This window comes from Octopus sinensis, linkage group LG11 (assembly GCF_006345805.1).
Source record: "Octopus sinensis linkage group LG11, ASM634580v1, whole genome shotgun sequence".
Classification (NCBI taxonomy): domain Eukaryota; kingdom Metazoa; phylum Mollusca; class Cephalopoda; order Octopoda; family Octopodidae; genus Octopus; species Octopus sinensis.
In genome coordinates, this window is record NC_043007.1 from 23,663,588 (window position 1) to 23,684,433 (window position 20,846).

General features: G+C 40.0%; 1 protein-coding gene across 6 annotated transcripts in view; it reads right to left on the reverse strand.

Annotated features, from left to right (window-relative positions):
• LOC115217283 (sodium channel modifier 1-like) overlaps positions 1-20,846 on the reverse strand; it is a 69,521-nt gene that overhangs the window by 12,845 nt on the left and 35,830 nt on the right. For 4 of the 6 annotated variants that reach the window (XM_036507248.1, XM_036507246.1, XM_036507250.1 and 1 more), the window contains exons 2-4: positions 7,574-7,676; positions 4,447-4,517; positions 421-509 (exon numbers count right to left, since the gene is read on the reverse strand). In XM_036507248.1, coding sequence (XP_036363141.1) covers positions 421-509; positions 4,447-4,517; positions 7,574-7,624 — 211 coding nt within the window. In that variant the 5' untranslated portion in view covers positions 7,625-7,676. Of the gene's footprint in view, positions 1-420; positions 510-4,446; positions 4,518-7,573; positions 7,677-18,503; positions 18,791-19,324; positions 19,344-20,846 lie in introns of those variants that run through there. The other 2 variants (XM_036507251.1, XM_029786924.2) reach the window with 2 other exon arrangements.

Consider the following 20,846-nt stretch of genomic DNA (forward strand, 5'->3'; position numbering starts at 1 on the left):
GATCCCCTGTGTACTATTTTGTTGATGTGGACCCTCTCCCAGCCCGAAATCTTACTTGGATCCCAGTTGAGAACCACTGATCTAAATGATCTAAACCTAACCTTAACGTTAACAAGAGAGAGAGCTTCTATCCAGCTGCTCAGTCTACAAGAAATAACAGCCAAATCTTCCTCAAATCACATCCACCTGTCTTATAAAAGAAAAAAGGAATGAACAACATAGTCCTTGAAATACAGGAAAAAAAACTGAATGGTTACAGTTAGAATACCTTTGAACATAAATCTGCTGGGTCATGTATGACTTGGGCTAAATGGTTTATGATCTATTAACCTATTTGGACACCAAGTGATTGGCTCAAAAGTTACCTGCAATCAAAGAAACCAATGGAAACAAAGAATAGAAAGAAACTGGGTGTCTTACTTTCAAGATGTTTTCTTCCTTGTCGATGGCACTGCAAAATATTCAGAGTGTCAAACACAGGTCTGTAATGACACACAGTACATGACAACCTGAAATAGAAACAAGGGCTAGTATGAGATGGGTGAAACACACTTACAGTCCAACAACAGTGGAGGCACATGGCCTAGTGGTTAGAGCAGCGGACTCACGGTCAAGGGATCGTGGGTTCGAATCTCAGACCGGGCGATGTGTGTGTTTATGAGCAAAACACCTAAGCTCCACGCAGCTCCAGCAGAAGGTAATGGTGAACTTTTGCTGACTCTTTCGACACAACTTTCTCTCACTCTTTCCTCCTGCATCTTGCAGCTCACCTGTGACGGACCGGCGTCCCATCCAGGTAGGGAACCTATACACCAAGAAACTGGGAAACTGGCTCTTATGGGCCAGGCATGGCTCAAGAAGGAACAAATAACAACAGTCCAACAACAGGTTTTCTTAGCTTCAGTGACTAGAATGCAAGAAGTTAGGGTGAGTCTCGGATATAGAAGTAGATAGAATCAGCTATTCCAATCAATATAAATCACTGAGGTTAATTACTTGGAGATGCCATTTACATGAAAAAATATTAGTTAAGTTAATGTTAACATACCTAATGTAATAAATATCAACGATTTAACTAGAAATTGCTGGTACCACTTAAAAGCACTCATGCTGGTGTCACATATAGAGCACCTGTGCCAGAACCATGTAAAAGGCACCTGTGCCAATACCATGTAAAAAGCACCCATGCTGGTGTCATAAAAAACACCTGTGCTGGTACCACATATAAAGCACCTTGTGCTGGTGCCACATAAAAACCACACAGTAGACTCTGTAAAGTAACTGATGTTAGGAAGGGCATCCAGCCATAGAAACCATGCCAAAGCAGACAAGTGGAGCCTGGTGCAGCTCTGCGGTGGGTCAGTGCCTATCAAACTGCCCAACCCATGCCAGCAGGGAGAATGGATATTAAAATGATGATGAGGAGGGGGAGGCGGAAGGGGAGGGGAGGAGGAGGAGGAGGGGTGATGATGAGGAGGAAGGGGATGAGGGGGCGGCGGAGGAGATGATAGCACTTCAACAACTGACATTATTTCTGCAGCTGAACAATTAACTTCAACGATTTATTTTTCAAATTTGCTAATTTTCCACGCTTGTTCATGTATAATATTGAACATCTATTTAATGATTCTCTCATCCCTATTTTGATCAATATGGTTAAGTCTATACTTTGCTGAATCAGTCTATCAAGACTGAAATATATCTAATGGCTTCTATTAGTGTGTATACATTTTAGCATGGTACACAGATGACAATTTTTATTTAATGCTGTTTCAATTGCAGACACTGAGTATTTTTCTACGGCTCAGTAAGCTTCAACAATACCAGTGAATGCTTTATTCGCTGTTTCCTATATGTTGAAGCATAAATTTTATTTAATTAGGTGACAAATTGAATGCATAACATTAACAAGCTTCAACAAAGGTTAAATGCAGCTGTCATTCCCGTGTGTCATTGCAGCACTGCTGTTCACCTTGCTCTGAGATATATTGTGCTTTTTAGCACAAGTCTATGATAAGATTTTATCTCAGACAAATTCCACAGCATCATCCCTTCTAATGATCATCATCATCATCGTTTAACGTCCGTTTTCCATGCTAGCATGGGTTGGACAGTATGACCGGGGTCTGGGAAGCCAGAAGGCTGCACCAGGCACCAGTCTGATTTGGCAGAGTTTCTACAGCTGGATGCCCTTCCTAACACCAACCACTCCGTAAGTGTAGTGGGTGCTTTTTACGTGCCACCGGCACGGGTGCCAGACGAGGCTGGCAATGGCCACGATCGGTTGGTGCTTTTTACGTGCCACTGGCACAGAGGCCAGTCAAGGCGGTGCTGGCAATGGCCACGATTGGTTGGTGCTTTTTACATGCCACCCGCACAGAGGCCAGTCAAGGCAGCGCTGACAATGGCCACGATTGGTTGGTGCTTTTTACATGCCACCGGCATAGAGGCCAGTCGAAGTGGAGCTGGCAACAGCCACGTTCGGATGGATCTTTTTACGTGCCACCAGCACTGGTATCACAACTACAATTTTCATTGATTTTTGATCGATTTCGATTTGTATACATTTAGTATGATACACAACTGGTGATATCTAACATTATCTCACCTATTTGCCATAATTATCAAAATAATATTAATCATTGAGCAAATTTTTTTTTCAAACCATGAGATAATTCCTAATTAAATTGTTGATGTTTATTGCATTAGATATGTCATTAACTTAAGTATTGTAATTAGTAAAAAGCTTTGTAGAAAAGTTTGTGAGTGATCTTGAGAGACAAAAGTACTTTTATGTGTGTAAATATCACAGGACGACACAGTAATTCTCTGGTGACCAGATGCCAATTATTTATATTGCTACACCCATAGGAAACATGTGTCACTTACATTTAGTGTAGCAGTCAACTCACCCTCAATAGGAATGGTACTATCATGAAATCATAAATATTGGTTTCAAATTTTTAGCACAAGGCCAGCAATTTTAGTAGGAGTATAAGTCAATTAAATTGACTTCAGTGCTCAACCGGTTCATATTTTGTTGACCTTGAAAGGATGAAAGACAAAGTTGATCCCAAGAGCAATGCTGGAACACGCAAACAAGATATGGACTCTACAAGCCACATCATTGGTTACTCACCTCGGAGAACAATGACCCCAAATAAGAACTGATACAAGACAGAGAGAACATTCTGGTTTTCTCCTTTGGAACAATCTCTCTTGTGCAAATAGCAGAATAAAATGCAACCAGTTCTCACTATAAGACATATTCAAGGCGTAGGAGTGGTTGTAGGGTAAGTATTTTGCTTACCAACCACATGGTTCTGGGTTCAGTCCCACTGCGTGGCACCATGGGCAAATGTCTTCTACTATAGCCTTGGGCCGACCAAAGCCTTGTGAGTGGATTTGGTAGACGGAAACTGAAAGAAGCCCGTCATGTGTGTGTGTGTGTGTGTGTGTGTGTGTGTGTGTGTGTGTGTGCGTGCGTGTGTGCGCATGTGTGTATGTTTGTGTGTCTGTGTTTGTCCCCCCAACATCGCTTGACAACCGATGCTGGTATATTTACATTCCCGTAACTTAGCGGTTCGGCAAAAGAGACTGGTAGAATAAGTGCTAGGCTTACAAAGAATAAGTCCTGGGGTCGATTTGCCCGACTAAAGGTGGTGCTCCAGCATGGCCACAGTCAAATGACTGAAAAAGTAAAAGAGTAAAGAGAGTTGTTTTTTTTAATGCCAAAGGGCACAGATCATGACAAGTTATAAGAAACTGTGAGACTCAGCTAATCCATGCCAGCATAGAAAAATAGACATAAAACATTTGGGATGAATGGTTGCATTAGAAGGTAAGTCAGTTTCCTTAGTCAGGAATGGTTGTTTGTGTTTCATCCTTGTTGGTAATATTGATGCTGCTGGCTTTTGCAGAGGGCAGTGTGCATCACAATTGAAAACTATGCTGAGTTGATTTTAATGTGCATGCTTTGGTGGTTATGAAAACTCAACAGATTCTTCAAGCAGATGAAAGTTCTCCAAAATAAATCTTCTTCAATGGCAGCAAAGAGATAATATGTCACATCTCTTGTTTAGCAATATCAGAAGGTACTTCAGGATCTGGAATGCTTCAATCAAGCTAATGTAAAATTTCTTGCCCCATTAACATATGGGATAGATTTGGTCATAATGTTCATTTAGTTTCCAAATGAATGAGGACATAGTGAGTTGTTTGTTCCTTGACCTTAAGGAGTGTATATGTTGCTATACTCATGTTTAAAGGTGTTTGCAGTGAAGCACATAATTCTTCTTGACACCATCAGCAGGTAGTAGATTGCAAAAATAAATAAATCTATGCTTACATATACATAAACACACACACATATACACATATAATCACGTGTGAGTGTGTGTGTGTGTGTGTGTGTGTGTGTGTGACAGACAGACAGAAAATACTTACTTGCCATTAGAAAGTATTTGGGCTTCTTCATCAGGTATATTCTCAGCAAGTAGCTCATTCACTCTGCTTCGCTGTCAAAAAAGAAGAATGTTTATTAAGGGAGTAGCATAAGTGATTGCATTCACCCCAGTATATTCCAGGTACTTATTTTATTGACCCTGAAGAAATGAAATGCGAAATTGTATATAGGTCAGGTGTGGCTGTGTGGTAAGAAGCTTGCTTCCCAGCCGCATGGTTCTGGGTTCAGTCCCACTGCATGGCACCTTGGGCAAGTATCTTCCACTATAGCTTCAGGCCGACCAAAGCCTTGTGAGTGGATTTGGTAGATGGAAACTGAAAGAAGCTCCTTGTCTACCACCCATGCCAGCATGTAAGGCAGAGATTAAACAATGATGATAATGATGATGACAATGTGTATGTATATCTTTTATGTGTCTGTGTTTGTTCTTCCTCACCACCATTGCTTGAAACCAATGCTGTAACTTAGCAGTTCAGCAAAAGAGACCGATAGAGTAAGTGAATGAATGAGGACATAGTGAGTTGTTTGTTCCTTGACCTTAAGGAGTGTATATGTTGCTATACTCATGTTTAAAGGTGTTTGCAGTGAAGCACATAATTCTTCTTGACACCATCAGCAGGTAGTAGATTGCAAAAATAAATAAATCTATGCTTACATATACATAAACACACACACATATACACATATAATCACGTGTGAGTGTGTGTGTGTGTGTGTGTGTGGTGTGACAGACAGACAGAAAATACTTGCTTGCCATTAGAAAGTATTTGGGCATGTAAGGCAGAGATTAAACAATGATGATAATGATGATGACAATGTGTATGTATATCTTTTATGTGTCTGTGTTTGTTCTTCCTCAAATGATTGAAACAAATAAAAAAAAAATAACAGTAACTAAATTCAAAACATGTGGAGTGCAATGGCCCAGTGGTTAGGGCAACGGACTCGCGGTCGGAGGATCGTGGTTTTGATTCCCAGACCGGGCGTTGTGTGTGTTTATTGAGCGAAAACACCTAAAGCTCCATGAAGCTCCGGCAGGGGTGGGTGGCGACCCCTGTTGTACTCTTTCGCCCCCAACTTTCTCTCATTCTTTCTTCCTGTTTCTTGAGTAACGCTGCGATGGACTGGCGTCCCGTCTAGCTGGGGGAAACACATACACCATAGAAACTGTGAAAGTGGGCCCATGAGCCTGGTTAGGCTTAAAAAGGGCGCATAAATAAAAAAAATAATAAAAATTCAAAACATGGAATTGACATCATAACAATGATTTTAAGGATTTTCTTTCTTTTTTTTTCTACATTAGCACAAACCCAAAAGGTTTGTATGGAAGCTGTACAGGCAAATGAATCAACCTCAGTATTCTCCTTCATTTCCTAACTCTGCCTATGGCAGAATGCACACTAACATTTTCTCTCCATAGTATGAACCCATGTTACTGAACATGTCTCATGTTAGTTTCATCAGTCATACTCTACCAAGCTGGCTTAGGGTATGTTGAAAGAAAATCATCATCATCATCATCATCATCATTTAACATCCGCTTTCCATGCTAGCATGGGTTGGATGATTTGACTGAGGACTGGCAAACCAGATGGCTGCACCAGGCTCCAGTCTTGATCTGGCAGAGTTTCTACAGCTGGATGCCCTTCCTAACGCCAACCACTCCGAGAATTTTGGAGTTTTCCTTCTCCAAGAATGATTACTTTCACTGTAGCTAAGGAGCTCAATCTGGTGCTATGTCTTGTTGTCCGACGTCACTTCATCAAACATCTTTTCATTCATGTCTTTTTGTCCAATGATTTTTTTTTTGCTAACAACAAATCCTATCAATAAAATTCACAATGTATATTTAAAAAAGAACACAATGTTTTCGTGGCTGTTGCCATACTGCCTGACTGACCCTCGTGCTGGTGGCACGTAAAAGCACCCACTACACTCTCAGAGTGGTTGGCATTAGGAAGGGCATCCAGCTGTAGAAACTCTGCCAGATCAAGATTGGAGCCTGGTGCAGCCATCTGGTTCGCCAGTCCTCAGTCAAATTGTCCAACCCATGCTAGCATGGAAAGCAGACGTTAAACGATGATGATGATGATATTTGATTTTGATGTTCACCTTGTTTTCTAAAAAGTTTATTAAAATTGGACAAAAACAATCAGCAGACGAAAAGACGTGGATGAAGGGACATCGGACGAAAAGTCGGGTCACAGCTCAATCTACCCCTACAAAAATCAATTTAACCCATAAGTGGAGCCCTGACAGGTACAACCATTTCAGATCAGATCAGACCTAGGAGTAATAATGATAATTAAGGGGTGACTCTAAGCTCCCACTCCCTACAACTCTAGGTCTTCCAAACTGGAGCCTCACCACTGGATGCAGTTTAATGTCATGCCCAGGTAGGACAGTCAGTATATTACTGGTATTTCTACTATCAATGATGATCAGAACTCAGAAAAGAAGGATGTATTTAACATTGTTGGGTATTTAGAGCTCTGATATTTCTGCAATCTACTATTTAACTCATGTATAATATAACAAATCATTGATGGGAGTTCTAGATAATTTTTCAACTTATTAGAAATGGCAGCCAAATTTCCCTCAAAATCCCATCCCTCCCTATTGTCTTAAAAAGATCACAATGGACAATGTAGTCTTAGATATATATTAGTTATGTAAAAATGGTAGGATGGTCATGGAAGGAATGCTTCTGAACCACAGAGTTGCTCAATTAGAACTGACTTGGGGCTAAGCAACAAAAATATATTTGTTTCTAATTTAGATACAAGACCAGCAATTTTTGAGGAGAGGGAGTTAATTGATTACAGTGTGCCCCAGTATTTGACTGGTACATTCTTCTACAGGGCTTAGAAAAAACTGAAAGACCACTGCAATAAGTGTGTGAATCTGAGAGGGGAATATTTCGAATAAAATCATTAACTGATCCTCCTGTTTTTTCTTTTACTCAAAGCCAGGGACTTTTCAGACCCCTTTTCATACTAAAAGATTTTGCTCAGCTCTCAACTGATTCTACCATACACTGCCTGCCCTGATGCCACTTCCACTGCAAGATTCTGCTTTATGAAAGAATAATAAAACTTTCACACGTACCCTTTGAGAATTCAACAAGTTATAGTCATTTCCATCACGTTTAAAAGACATCCTGGGAGATTAGTTATTTCAGGAGGCCACTGATTTTGGTAAATACATCACTCTGAAATGAAAAAAAGAAATATTTTAAAAAGTTGAAGATAATTTAGTTTTGCAACTTGACTTTTTGAATCAAAGTAATTAACATTAAATCAATAACTATGGGCGCAGGAGTGGCTGTGTGGCAAGTAGCTTGCTTACGAACCACATGTTTTCTACTATAGCCTCGGGCCAACCAAAGCCTTGTGAGTGGATTTGGTAGACGGAAACTAAAAGAAGCCTATCATATATATATAGGGAGAGTTTATGAAAAAAACAACAAAAGCCGAAGACAGGTGGTGTACAAAACAAACAGATGTATTAGTATAACGCTCAGGAACAGAAAAAGTCTTTTACGTCTTGAGCCTACGCTCTTCTACAGAGAGGGACATAGAAAACAAGGAGAGAAAAAAAATGTGTGTAGTGGCTAATGATCTATCATGGCATCTGAGATATATATATATATATATATATATGTATATATGTATATATGTATATATGTATATATGTATGTATATATGTGTGTGTATATGTTTGTGTGTCTGTGTTTGTCCCCCCCCCCCAACATCGCTTGACAACTGATGCTGGTGTGTTTACGTCCCCGTAACTTAGCGGTTCGGCAAAAGATACCAATAGAATAAGTACTAGGCTTACAAAGAATAAATCCTGGGGGCGATTTGCTTGACTAAAAGGCGGTGCTCCAGCATGACCACAGTCAAAATCACTGAAAAGAGTAAAAGAGTAACTATACAAAGTCAGTTTCATAGCTATTTTTTTCTCTTATTGTTGTGGAATAAGACCTATGAGTGCCTTTCTAGTAACCTGGGATATAACCTGAACTGAGTGGTCTTATTTAACAAGCCACCAGGATTCATTCACCCTGAGATCAAAAAATGCTGAGATGAAACAAATAAAGCAGCCTGAGGTTACTTATTAAAAGCATAAGAAAAACTATGCAATGGCTTTAACTCATTTACATACTAGTACAAGTAAACAGGCTAACGAACTCATTACTAGAGTACTAGTAGTGCATGGATTATGAATAATTAATTATGCTAAATTATGTTCATACGTTAGGCGTTGTCAAATGATATATCTCAAGAGATGTCTCAACGTGTCATGTCATTGACATTTAAAATATAATTCAAGGCTTTAGGAAATCTATTCTTAATGCTTGAGTTTTCTTGAAAAATATGGTTTATCATTTTGCTACACACAAATGTTGGCAGTAAATTTTCACACAAGGCCAGCAATTTCAGGGGAGGGGGTGGGTCGATTACATCAACCCCATTGCTCAACTGGTACTTATTTATTTTATGAACCCTGAAACAATGAAAAGCAAAGTCAACCTCAGCTGCCACTGTATCATTGCTATCTGCTAGCTCCCAACCTGTGTGTTCCACCCACGCCCTCTCTCACTGTGTCATTGCCTATGCCTGGCACTTTGCCACCGTCTCTATCTTGCTGTTTCCCTCTTACTCTCCTTCTCTTGCACTTCCTTCATGTTGGGTAACCATGTAATTCCTTTGTGGCAACGCACTTTTCTGTCTTCATTCCTGATTTCTCTCTCTCTATCTATCTATCTATCTATCTATTACTCTTTCTCTTTTACTCTTTTACTTGTTTCAGTCATTTGACTGCGGCCATGCTGGAGCACCGCCATTAGTCGAGCAAATCGACCCCGGGACTTATTCTTTGTAAGCCCAGTACTTATTCTATCGGTCTCTTTTGCCGAACCGCTAAGTGACGGGGACGTAAACACACCAGCATCGGTTGTCAAGCAATGCTAGGGGGACAAACACAGACACACAAACATATACACACACATACATATATATATACATATATACGACAGGCTTCTTTCAGTTTACGTCTACCAAATCCACTCACAAGGCATTGGTCGGCCCGGGGCTATAGCAGAAGACACTTGCCCAAGATGCCACGCACTGGGACTGAACCCGGAACCATGTGGTTGGTTAGCAAGCTCCTTACCACACAGCCACTCCTGCACCTATCTATCTATCTATCTATCTCCAGCCAGGTAACCTTGTACCTCCTCTACAGCAAGACACCTGTTTCTGACTCTTTGCCTCACTATAATCTTTCACCATCCAACACAAGATCGTCTCCCCCAATGCTCCCACCCCTCTCATAAGTTTTGTTTTTTGTCTCACAAGTACTTGGTGACCGTGTCAGTACAGGTGCCACTTAAAAGCACCCAGTCCACATTGTAAAGTGGTTGGCATTTGGAAGGGCATCCAGCTGTAAAAACCTTGCCAAAACTGACCTCACCTGTGCTTCTGCCACATAAAAAGCACTAAGTCCACTCTGTTGGGTGGTTGGTGTTAGGAAGAGCAACCAGCTTAAAAATCCTGCCATAGCATTTACAAAAGTCTGGTGCAGGCTTCTGCTTGGTCAGCTCTAGCATGGAAGGCTGACGTTAAATGATGATGATGATGATGATTATTATTATTATTATTATTATTATTATTATATTATTATTATTATTATTACATATCAATATATCTTTTCTTTTATTCCTTTACTGGTTTCAGTCCTTTGACTGTGGTCATGCCGGAGCACTGCCTTGAAGTGTTTTTTTGTCAAACAGTTTGACCCCAGGACTTATTTTTAAGCCTAGTACTTATTCTATCAGTCTCTTTGCTGACCCACTAAGTCACAGAGACGTAAACACACCAACACCGGATGTCAAGCAATGAGTGGGAAGACAAACACAAACACACACACACATCACACACACACACACACACACATATATATATATATATATATACATATATGATGGGCTTCTTCCAGTTTCTGTCCACCAAATCCAATCACAAGGCTTTGGTCAGCCCAGGGCTATAGTAGAAGACACTTGCCCAAGTTGCCACACAGTGGGACTGAACCCGGAACCATGTGGTTGGGAAGCAAGCTTCTTACCACACAGCCACTAGATCCATCAGGCCAAGTAAAACCAGTCATGGCAGATACCAGTGGCACGTAAACACACTCATTACCCTCTCGGAGAGGTTGGTGTTAGGAAGGGCATCCAGCTATAGAAACCATGCCGAAAGAGACTGGAATCTCGTGCAGCCTTCCACCCCTGGTCAAACCGTCCAACCCATGCCAGCATGGGCAACAGATATTAAATGGTAGTGATGATTGTCTATGAGTCCTTATGAAAGATCCTCTCAAGGTAAATAGCACTGTATTCTATGTTCTAACACAGCTTCTACATTAAGCTGGAGATCAAGATTACCTTTTGACATCAATACTGCTTTTGTTGTTATTAATTACATTATATATTATATTTGCATGTACAAGTGTATATTTCCTACATGAAAGACAGGTATGGGTTGCTTAACAGGAAGAACTATAAAGGCTATAAAAATCCTGCTTTAATTCCCTCATTTTGCAGCCTAATATGGAAAATAAAACAGATTCTAAATTAAACAAAGGAACAAAAGTAAATGCTTTGTTGTATTTTCATTCATAAAGGTGGCGAGCTGGCAGAATCGTTAGCACGCCGGGCGAAATGCTTAGCGGTATTTCGTCTGCCGTTAAGTTCTGAGTTCAAATTCCGCTGAGGTCAACTTTGCCTTTCATCTTTTCGGGTTTGATTAAATAAGTACCAGTTACGCACTGGGGTCGATGTAATCGACTTAATCCGTTTGTCTGTCCTTGTTTGTCCCTTCTGTGTTTAGCCCCTTGTGGGTAGTAAAGAAATAGAAATAGGTATTTCGTCTGATTTTACGTTCTGAGTTCAAATTTCGACGAGGTCGACTTTGCCCTCCATCCTTTCGAGGTCGATTAAATAAGTACCAGTTAATCACTGGAGTCGACATAATCGACTTAATTCGTTTGTCTGTCCTTGTTTGTCCTCTCTGTGTTTAGCCTCTTGCGGGTAGTAAAGAAATAGGTATTTCATCTGCCGTTACGATCTGAGTTCAAATTTCGCCGAGGTCGACTTTGCCTTTCATCCTTTCGGGGTCAATTAAATAAGTACCAGTTAATCACTGGAGTCGATGTAATCAACTTAATCCATTTCTCTGTCCTTGTTTGTCCTCTCTGTGTTTAGCCCCTTGTGGGTAGTAAAGAAATATGTATTTTCATTCATAAAAGAAACTGCCATGAAATAGTAACTCTCTAGAAATGAGGTAGCTTTGGCAAACTTATTTGATAAATGAGGATCAATAAAACAAAATATATTTGTAGATGACGCTCCAGTATGGCTGTAGTCCAATGAGTGAAGCCAGTAAAAAGTTAAGTAATATTCACAGTACTGCATTAATCTGCTACATCATCAAAGCATACACAGAGGATTTTGCTTTTGTATGTTTTGTTTGATGAATGGTGGTTCCTTTATGCATGGACATCTTTATATATAAAAGAGAGGTTGTGTGCTGTCTGTCTCCTACGATTTAGATTCCTAACTACTCCCACATTTTGCGGTGCAGTTTAACCAAAACCGGGTATCTTATAGTCATGATTCATATCGAGCCCTTCTGGGTATTAGCGCGTGTCTACGATGAGTCTACGATTTAAAAAAAAATTTACCATCATTTTTTTCCATTTTAATGCATTTTTTTCGCTATTATATAAGGGAAGTAACCCTCTAAAAATGTCTACGATGAGTCAACGATTTTTAAAAAAATTTACCATCATTTTTTTTTCCATTTTTAATGCATTTTTTGCTATTTTTTGGCTATAACTCTCTAAAAATGCTTATATAGTTATTTCCCTTACAAACCCGAGCAACGCCGGGCGATACTGCTAGTATTTATATATTTGCAGAGTTGTTAGTAGTAGTATTGTTATTATTAACATCATTATCATCATTGTCATCAGCGTTATCATCGTTTTCATTAACAGAAGAGCTGTCATACTGAATTGACTGTACATGGATAACTAAATAGTTACAAGGCAGTAAGCTGCAGTGAGACTAGTAGAGACCACAATGCACAAACAGCTGTCTCTTACACTTCAGTGGAACTTTACTTTTTTTTTTTTACGTCGGAGGATGTACAGAAGTTATTTACACCAACAACAGGTAAGATAAGCTAAGCCTGTTGTAGTCGCTGGCAATCAATACACCTACTTCAGTTCAACACAATCAAAGAGACGAGGAAAGAAAGAAGAAAAGGGGGGAAAAAATCAATTGCAGATCAATTTAGATTCCTTTCAGAAATATTAAATAGAATATAGAAAGGATATCAGTACAAACTTAATAGGATGGGATGGTAATTGAAGTTATTGGCAAAGCGGATTTGATCCCAGTATGAGGTCACAGAACTTCTTATTTGTCTTTCCTATGTTCAGCTTAGAGGTTCAAATGGTTGATTGGATATGGTACTAAACCACCAGCCCAAATATTTTGAGTTCAATATCTACTGCAGGCAATTTTTGTTGCTTCTTAGCAGAACAATTTTATGTATCTGTTCAGCTCACCTAGCTGTGAGGAGGAATACAAACCAGATCACCAGGAAATATCACCTACATCAAATGACATCTAATCTAAAGGGAGACTTATCTTTCACCTGCTTTACAGTAAGAAACTGGAGGTATGAGGTATAAATTTACACCACAGACGTAGTAGATCAATTGCTTGGGGGTAAATTACAGATCCAATGTTCTGGATTTGCAAACATTGTTGAGTAAAGAAACAGATTTATTTTAATAAATAATATAAATTATAATTACATATAAAAAATACATCTATTTGAAATTAACTTTCAAAAGTTATGAAGCATGAATATTTAACAAACTAATTTCCATCAGGAAGATATGATAGCAATAACTAATTAGTTTTTTATTGATGGTGACCTTGTCTCCATCTTCTTCAGATTTAGGACTTAAAATATGTCTGACTGACACACTGAGGAGAGTTCCAGTTGACTTGGTTACAATGAAGAGGGTTCCAGTTGACTGCTCATGAAATTAACAAGCAAGTGGCTGAGCACTCCGCAGACATGCATACTCTTAACATATTTCTCAGGGAGATTCAGTGTGACTTGGAATGTGACAAGGCCGGCCATTTGAAATACAGGTACAAATGATTTTTACCACCTGAGTGAACAGCGGCAATGTGAAATGAAGCGTCTTAATCAAGGATACAACATGCTGCTGGGAATCAAACTCGTGACCTTTTGATCATGAACCAAATAGCTTAACCACTAAGCTACGTATCTTCACTTTAGAATATGTAGAAAGAAAAGAAGTTTACTGAGAACATTTAGTAGCTTCATTGAATAAGGAAGGGAAGTGACTTCATAAAACAAACACAGACACACAAACACACCACACACACATATATACATATACATATATACGACAGGCTTTGTTCAGTTTCCGTCTACCAAATACACTCACAAGGCTTTGGTTGGCCCGAGGCTATAGTAGAAGACACTTGCCCAAGGTGCCATGCAGTGAGACTGAACCCAGAACCATGTGGTTCGTAAACAAGCTACTTACCACACAGCCACTCCTACACCTATATTATAAATTTTATAGGTAAAATATTTTTCTGGGAACAAAGAACAAATTACAATTTATAACTTTGCTACTATGGGAAATTATTGCTCTCTTTACAAGTTTTCGCTTTAGAAGCGGTCTCTGTACACAAATTAACTGGTATATCGAAGTATTCCTGTACTTTGAAAGGTTACGACCAATATGTTATTTAGTGTAGATTAAATTATTACAATAGTCCTTGTCCAACCAACCTCATTAGCTCTGTCCCACTTATTTTTAACAACCATTCTTTCATTCTTACACCTCTCTATTTCTCACCTATATTCATTGACAGAACCTTCATATAACTAATCACATAACTACATCATTGTCAACTGTACAACACTAGACAGAAACATGATATATTTTGAGTGAAAAATCTGTCAGTTGCTTCCAAGTGTTGACTGACTTCTTTGATATCATGGGACTGAGGCTGTTTAAGTTACTCAATCACAGTCACTCAATGGCAACAATCACCAGCCACCCTTTCCTTTGCTATAAGCCAATCCTTTCAGCAATCCTTCATACCCAGAACTGTTTCACAGTGGAATTTACTTCCTATTTCTTTATTGCCCACAAGAGGCTAAACATAGAGGGGACAAACAAGGACAGACATAGAGGGGACAAACAAGGATGGACATAGAAGGGACAAACAAGGGATTAAGTTGATTACATTGATGCCAGTGCCTAACTGGTACTTAATTTATCGACCCCGAAAGGATGAAAGGCAGAGTCAACCTTGGCGGAATTTGAACTCAGAACATAACGGCAGACGAAATACCTATTTCTTTACTACCCACAAGGGGCTAAACACAGAGGGGACAAACAAGGACAAACAAATGGATTAAGTCGATTATATTGACCCCAGTGTGTAACTGGTACTTATTTAATCGACCCCCGAAAGGATGAAAGGCAAAGTCGACCTCCGCGGAATTTGAACTCAGAACGTAGAGTCAGATGAAATACCGCTAAGCATCTTGCTCGGCACGCTAACATTTCTGCCTTCTCGCCACCTTACTTTACTTCCATCTAACACAAGATACTAAGCGGAGGTGCATGGCTTAGTGGTTAGGGTGTTGAACTTATGAGTGTAAGATTGCAGTTCCAATTCCTGGAGCAAGTAATACATTGTGTTCTTGAGCAAAAAAACTTCATTTCACATTGCTCCAGTCCACTCAGCTGGTAAAAATGAGTAACCCTGTGACAGATTGGCATCCAATCCAGGGAGGAATGTATATGCTAGAGAAACAAGGAAACCAGCCCTATGCTCCTTACGGAGTAATGTGGACTAACTCATATCACAAGACATTAGCCTGGAACTCTGTACTAATTCAACTAATTTCACAGAACTCCAATCCCAACTTTACAATCCAAGAAAATTTCTCCTGATATAAGACAATGCTCTCTCTCTTTCTTTCTTTCTCTCTCTAGCACAGTCACTTAACTTGCTAGATATACATCCATATCTTATTCAAATCTCAACCTATTGTCTAACTAAAATAAGACACTTTGGATAAAATAGTTCTGGATGTGAAGACATACTGTAGCTAATAAAAGGGAAAATACAGGGCCATCACACCTGAAAAACCCTTCGTCATTGACCAATACCTATTTTTATATTTATAAGCATCACCTCAAGACAGTTAATCAAACTTCCTACATGCTGTAGGTCTGCTCAAATAAGACTGACCAGAGACTATTAATGAACAATAGCAACAAATTTCAGCAAGTTTTAAAATGTCAAAATGTCCCATATCTAATCATTGATGCTGTGCTGTTTCCATATTCCGGCTGAAACCGGCTCTGGCTCTGTTGTACAAATGTCTTGTTTCCATAAGTTTTGAATTAATATCTTCCACCAAACCTTAGTCACAATTTATGTTCCTAACATTAGCTGAATTATAACTAAGTTATTTTACTAAATTCTTTGTTATATCTAAAATTAATTGAAACAAACATAGAGTATCTCAAAATAAATACAGTAACGAATGGGTTAACTGTTAATAGTTCAACTGCAAACAAGCTGATGTTGTCTGTTTAGCCCCAAGTCAGCCTTGCTCTAGTAAAGCTCTTTCAAAGGAATTCCAAGCACTTCTATTTCATCTTACTTTTATTTTTTTAATCCAGACACGGTCTCTGGTACAACATTATCCAAAATGCACATCCTTTTTCAAAGCATTAGTGTATGATTTGGGAGTTGGCTGCTATTTCTAGCAAGTTGAGTGACCATATAGAAGCTAAACAAAGAAGTACTGCTCAACTAAAATAGGTTTCATGAGATCAATATAATTGCTGTTGTTGTTGCTTAATTCCTGATCAGCCGTAACAGAGCAGACCTCTGATCAAAGATATTTAAACAATGCCCACCCTGTCCTTTTATATATCAGAGTGGCACGTGTAAAAACATTCGAGCGAGGTCATTGACAGAACCGCATGACTGGCCCCCGTGCCAGTGGCACGTAAAAGCACCCACTACACTCTCGGAGTGGTTGGCGTTAGGAAGGGCATCCAGCTGTAGAAACTCTGCCAGATCAAGATTGGAGCCTGGTGCAGCCATCTGGTTCGCCAGTCCTCAGTCAAACCGTCCAACCCATGCTGATGATGAATATTACCAATCCACAAACATTTTTGATAGCCTCTTGCTCGCTTCCCTTTTAGAATTCCTGTAAGGAATGGTATTTGGCAGTGAGTTGAACTTTCAGCTTTTCTAATACTGCAGCATGTTCTATCTTTCCAGTTTATTCTGCCTATCTACGAAGGATCTACATCTCCCTTTTTTTCCATTGCTCACAACACTGTCCGAGTTTCTGCCCAGCAGAAGACAACCAGTATAATGTGACAGTTTACTGCCCCAATGTTAGGTGCGGAATTATGTCTTTTAAGATTAAGACTAAAACCATTGTAAGTTTGGTTCAGAGAACTGCATGTTCCATTGGCTCAACTTGAATCATGGAGTTGCTGTGTGGTAAGTAGCTTGCTTACCAACCACATGGTTCCAGGTTCAGTCCACTGTGTGGCACCTTGGGCAAATGTCTTCTACTATAGCCTTGGGCCGACCAAAGTCTTGTGAGTGGATTTGGTAGGTGGAAACTGGAAGAAGCCCGTCGAATATATATATGTGTGTGTGCATGTGTGTATGTGTGTGTGCATGTTTGTGTGTGTGTTTGTCCTCCAACATTGCATGACAACTGATGCTGGTGTGTTAACGTCTCGTAACTTAGCGGTTCAGCTAAAGAGACCGATAGAATAAGTACTAGGCTTATAAAGAATAAGTCCTGGGGTCGATTTGTTCGACTAAAAGGCGGTGCTCCAGCCTGGCCGCAGTCAAATGACTGAAATAAATAAAAGAATAAAAGAATTTGTCCACCACAGTCATTGCTGTCAAAACACCTGTGACCCAATGGGTTATAAGTCTCTTCTTTGTTTTATTAGCTTATTGATGCACCAAAGAACAGCTTCAAATGTTTCTGTGGTGCTCCTAAAACAGGTTTTTGCAGTGACCCAAAGAACTTCAGTAAGCAGGGGAACATTCATTTACGAACAGTTTCTGTGAAATTTTTTAGATTTTAAATAGTAGAGAACCTTTATTTACAAATATACTTATAAACTTGTGATGCCCCTAACAACCTTTATAAGCAGGACATTCTGTGATTCTAATAAAACTCAATGAGTAGAAAACGTTCTTTTATAAATGGTTTCTGCAGTACTGTTAACAACCTCAGTGAATAAGGAACATCAAGGGCTGGCCCTGTAGGAGCCCTATCGAAAGTTTATAAATAAATGACTTCTGTGGAAACTCTAACAGTCACAATGAGTAGGAAACGTTCAATTAGACACAGGAGTGGCTGTGTGGTAAGTAGCTTGCTTACCAACCACATGGTTCCGGGTTCAGTCCCACTGCGTGGCACCTTGGGCAAGTATCTTCTACTATAGCCTTGGGCCGACCAAAGCCTTGTGAGTGGATTTGGTAGACGGAAACTGAAAGAAGCCCATCGTATATATGTGTATATATATATATGTGTATATATATATGTGTATATATATATATGTGTATATATATATATGTGTGTGTATGTGTGTGTGTTTGTGTGTCTGTGTTTGTCCCTCCAACATCGCTTGACAACCGATGCAGGTGTGTTTATGTCCCCGTAACTTAGCGGTTCGGCAAAACAGACCGATAGAATAAGTACTAGGCTTACAAAGAATAAGTCCCGGGGCCGCAGTCAAATGACTGAAACAAGTAAGTAAAAAGAGAGTAAAAGAGTTACAAAGTGAAGTCTGTTAGAGACATTAAAGATCCGGTTTGATGGTGTTAAGCAAACAGATTAAATCTACCTACCACTATTGGCGTAGCTGAAGTGTGTGCCGTGTCGGGCAGCCTTTGAATTTGCCCCTCCACACCTCTTCGGGCCAATACAGCTTATCCAGGTTTACACAGCAGACCCAAAAGTGACGCTCCTATAAAAGCATCACTTGAGGTGGACCGCTCTCCATCCGCTTCGGCCCCGAGAACTTGAGATGATAAATGGACGGATGGAGAAACGAACAAAGATAAAGTGACTGACAGGTGTGAGATGGACATAAATACATAGAAAGAGAGCCAACGGACTATAAGAGATGGGCATAAACCAGACAAAATGGACATATTGACATATAGTAGATATATACATATGTGCGTGTGTACGTGTGTGTGTGTATAGTTTGTATTATATATATATATATATATATATATATATATATATATATATATATATATATGTACATATATAGTTTATATGAATATATGTGTGTGTGTATGTGTGCGCGCACACACATACATATGGGCAGACAAACCGTAAGTAAATGCAATTGTGAATGAGTCAGAATGATTTTGTGCCAAATCATCCAAAGCTATAAAATCGATGACCACGTACACACATACACACACACACACAATCTCTCTCTCTCTCTCTGAAACACACATGCACATCTAAACACACCACTTTCACTACAGAACTTAACAGCCCAACAAGTCACACAATTACAGTTCGACTGACTACAACAAGCCAAAGAGAATCCCTCCATTATATAACTAAAAAAGTCTTATATATTAACTTCGGTGTGGCGGCGAGGTGTTGACGGAGGGCAGATGGCGGGGTGGGGGTGGAGGGAATGACATACATTGCTTTCCTTTCCTCTAACCGATGTATCTCATACGCGAATCTAGCGCCATCCCGCAATGTTATTCCACCGTCGGCGCCCCCTCCTCCTCCTCCCGACCAGCATCTTTGCCACCACCGCCGCCGCCGCGCTCCACTCTGAATCTACTTCCTGGTAAACTCCCCCCTTACCCTTACCCCCCCACTACTTAACAACCGCCCCGCCGGCTCGCCCGCTCGCCCGCCGCCGCCGACCTCACCTTATCATTTACAAGCTTCCTTTTAGCTGGGCTGGCATAGCCTAGGTTTGGTCTCGACCGACGACCGATCGATCGATAACAAAAGACAGAGCAGCAGCAGAGAGGAGAGGAGAGCTCTAGCTCTGCAAGCTTATGGACTTGAGATGAAAGCAACAACGAAAACAACAACAACATCAATAATAAAATCAAAATCAACAACAACAGCGGCAGTAAAAGTAGTAGTAGAACTGTAGTAGCAGCAGCAAAGGCGGCAATAACAACAGCAACAGTAATGAACAGTCACTCCAGCAACAACAGGAACGATGGCAACAAGGAACGGCAGCGATGATGATGATGATGGTGGTGGCGGTGTCGATGGCTTTAACTGCGAGGAAGATGTGTTTTTTCTTCTCAATGTGCCACAAGAACAGATCGAATACAGTACAATATGATGTAATTCTATACATACATGTAAACATATGGAGTATTAAAACTAATGTGTGTGTGTGTCTGTGTGTAATAGGGACCCGCCAAAAAGACGAAGTGGGTAGTCTTTACGGATTTAGATCAAAGTGCTCCAAAAACACCGATTGCTTCCATGTTCCAGTTTACAAAATGAAACTGACAGATCGAAGCATCCACCCATCTCAAACCGGTCGCACACATGCAACATGTAATAGTATTCATCGGAAGGCGGGGCCCCACAGAATCCAATCCTCCTACTCGAACATGATATTTGGGGAGGTGGGTGTTCATTCGAGGGGGGAAAAGCTCAAACTCGGCTACACCACGACCCGATTTATATATATATATATATATATATATTAATATTTATATTACTTGTTTTATATATATATATATACTTTTTTTGTCGTAGCCGCCTGACGGAGAAAAACTGCACCGCCGTCCTTGCCAAAGGTGGCGTGACAAGACGACCTTCACAGCGGACAACAGTTGACAACTGGACTCGTCCTACACGCAGCAACAGCTGTTCATCACCGAGACAAGAGACAGATTATGTCTATCTTGTTCCCATCTCATCTCAATAACATGCTTAGTATGGCTTATCCACACACTAGCACTACTGCTTGTTATCACTTCCACACCAGTTGAAGTTTTACACACACACACACACACACACACAATAATATATATATATATGTATGTGTATATATTACGGAGATGTACTTGCATAGCAAGTGACCTGATCTGAGATTCGTGTGCTGGAACGAAAACAATTGCAGCGTGGAAGGTGTTTGTAAGCCATTTAAGAAACGCACAAAAACCGTTCGATTCACTTCAACA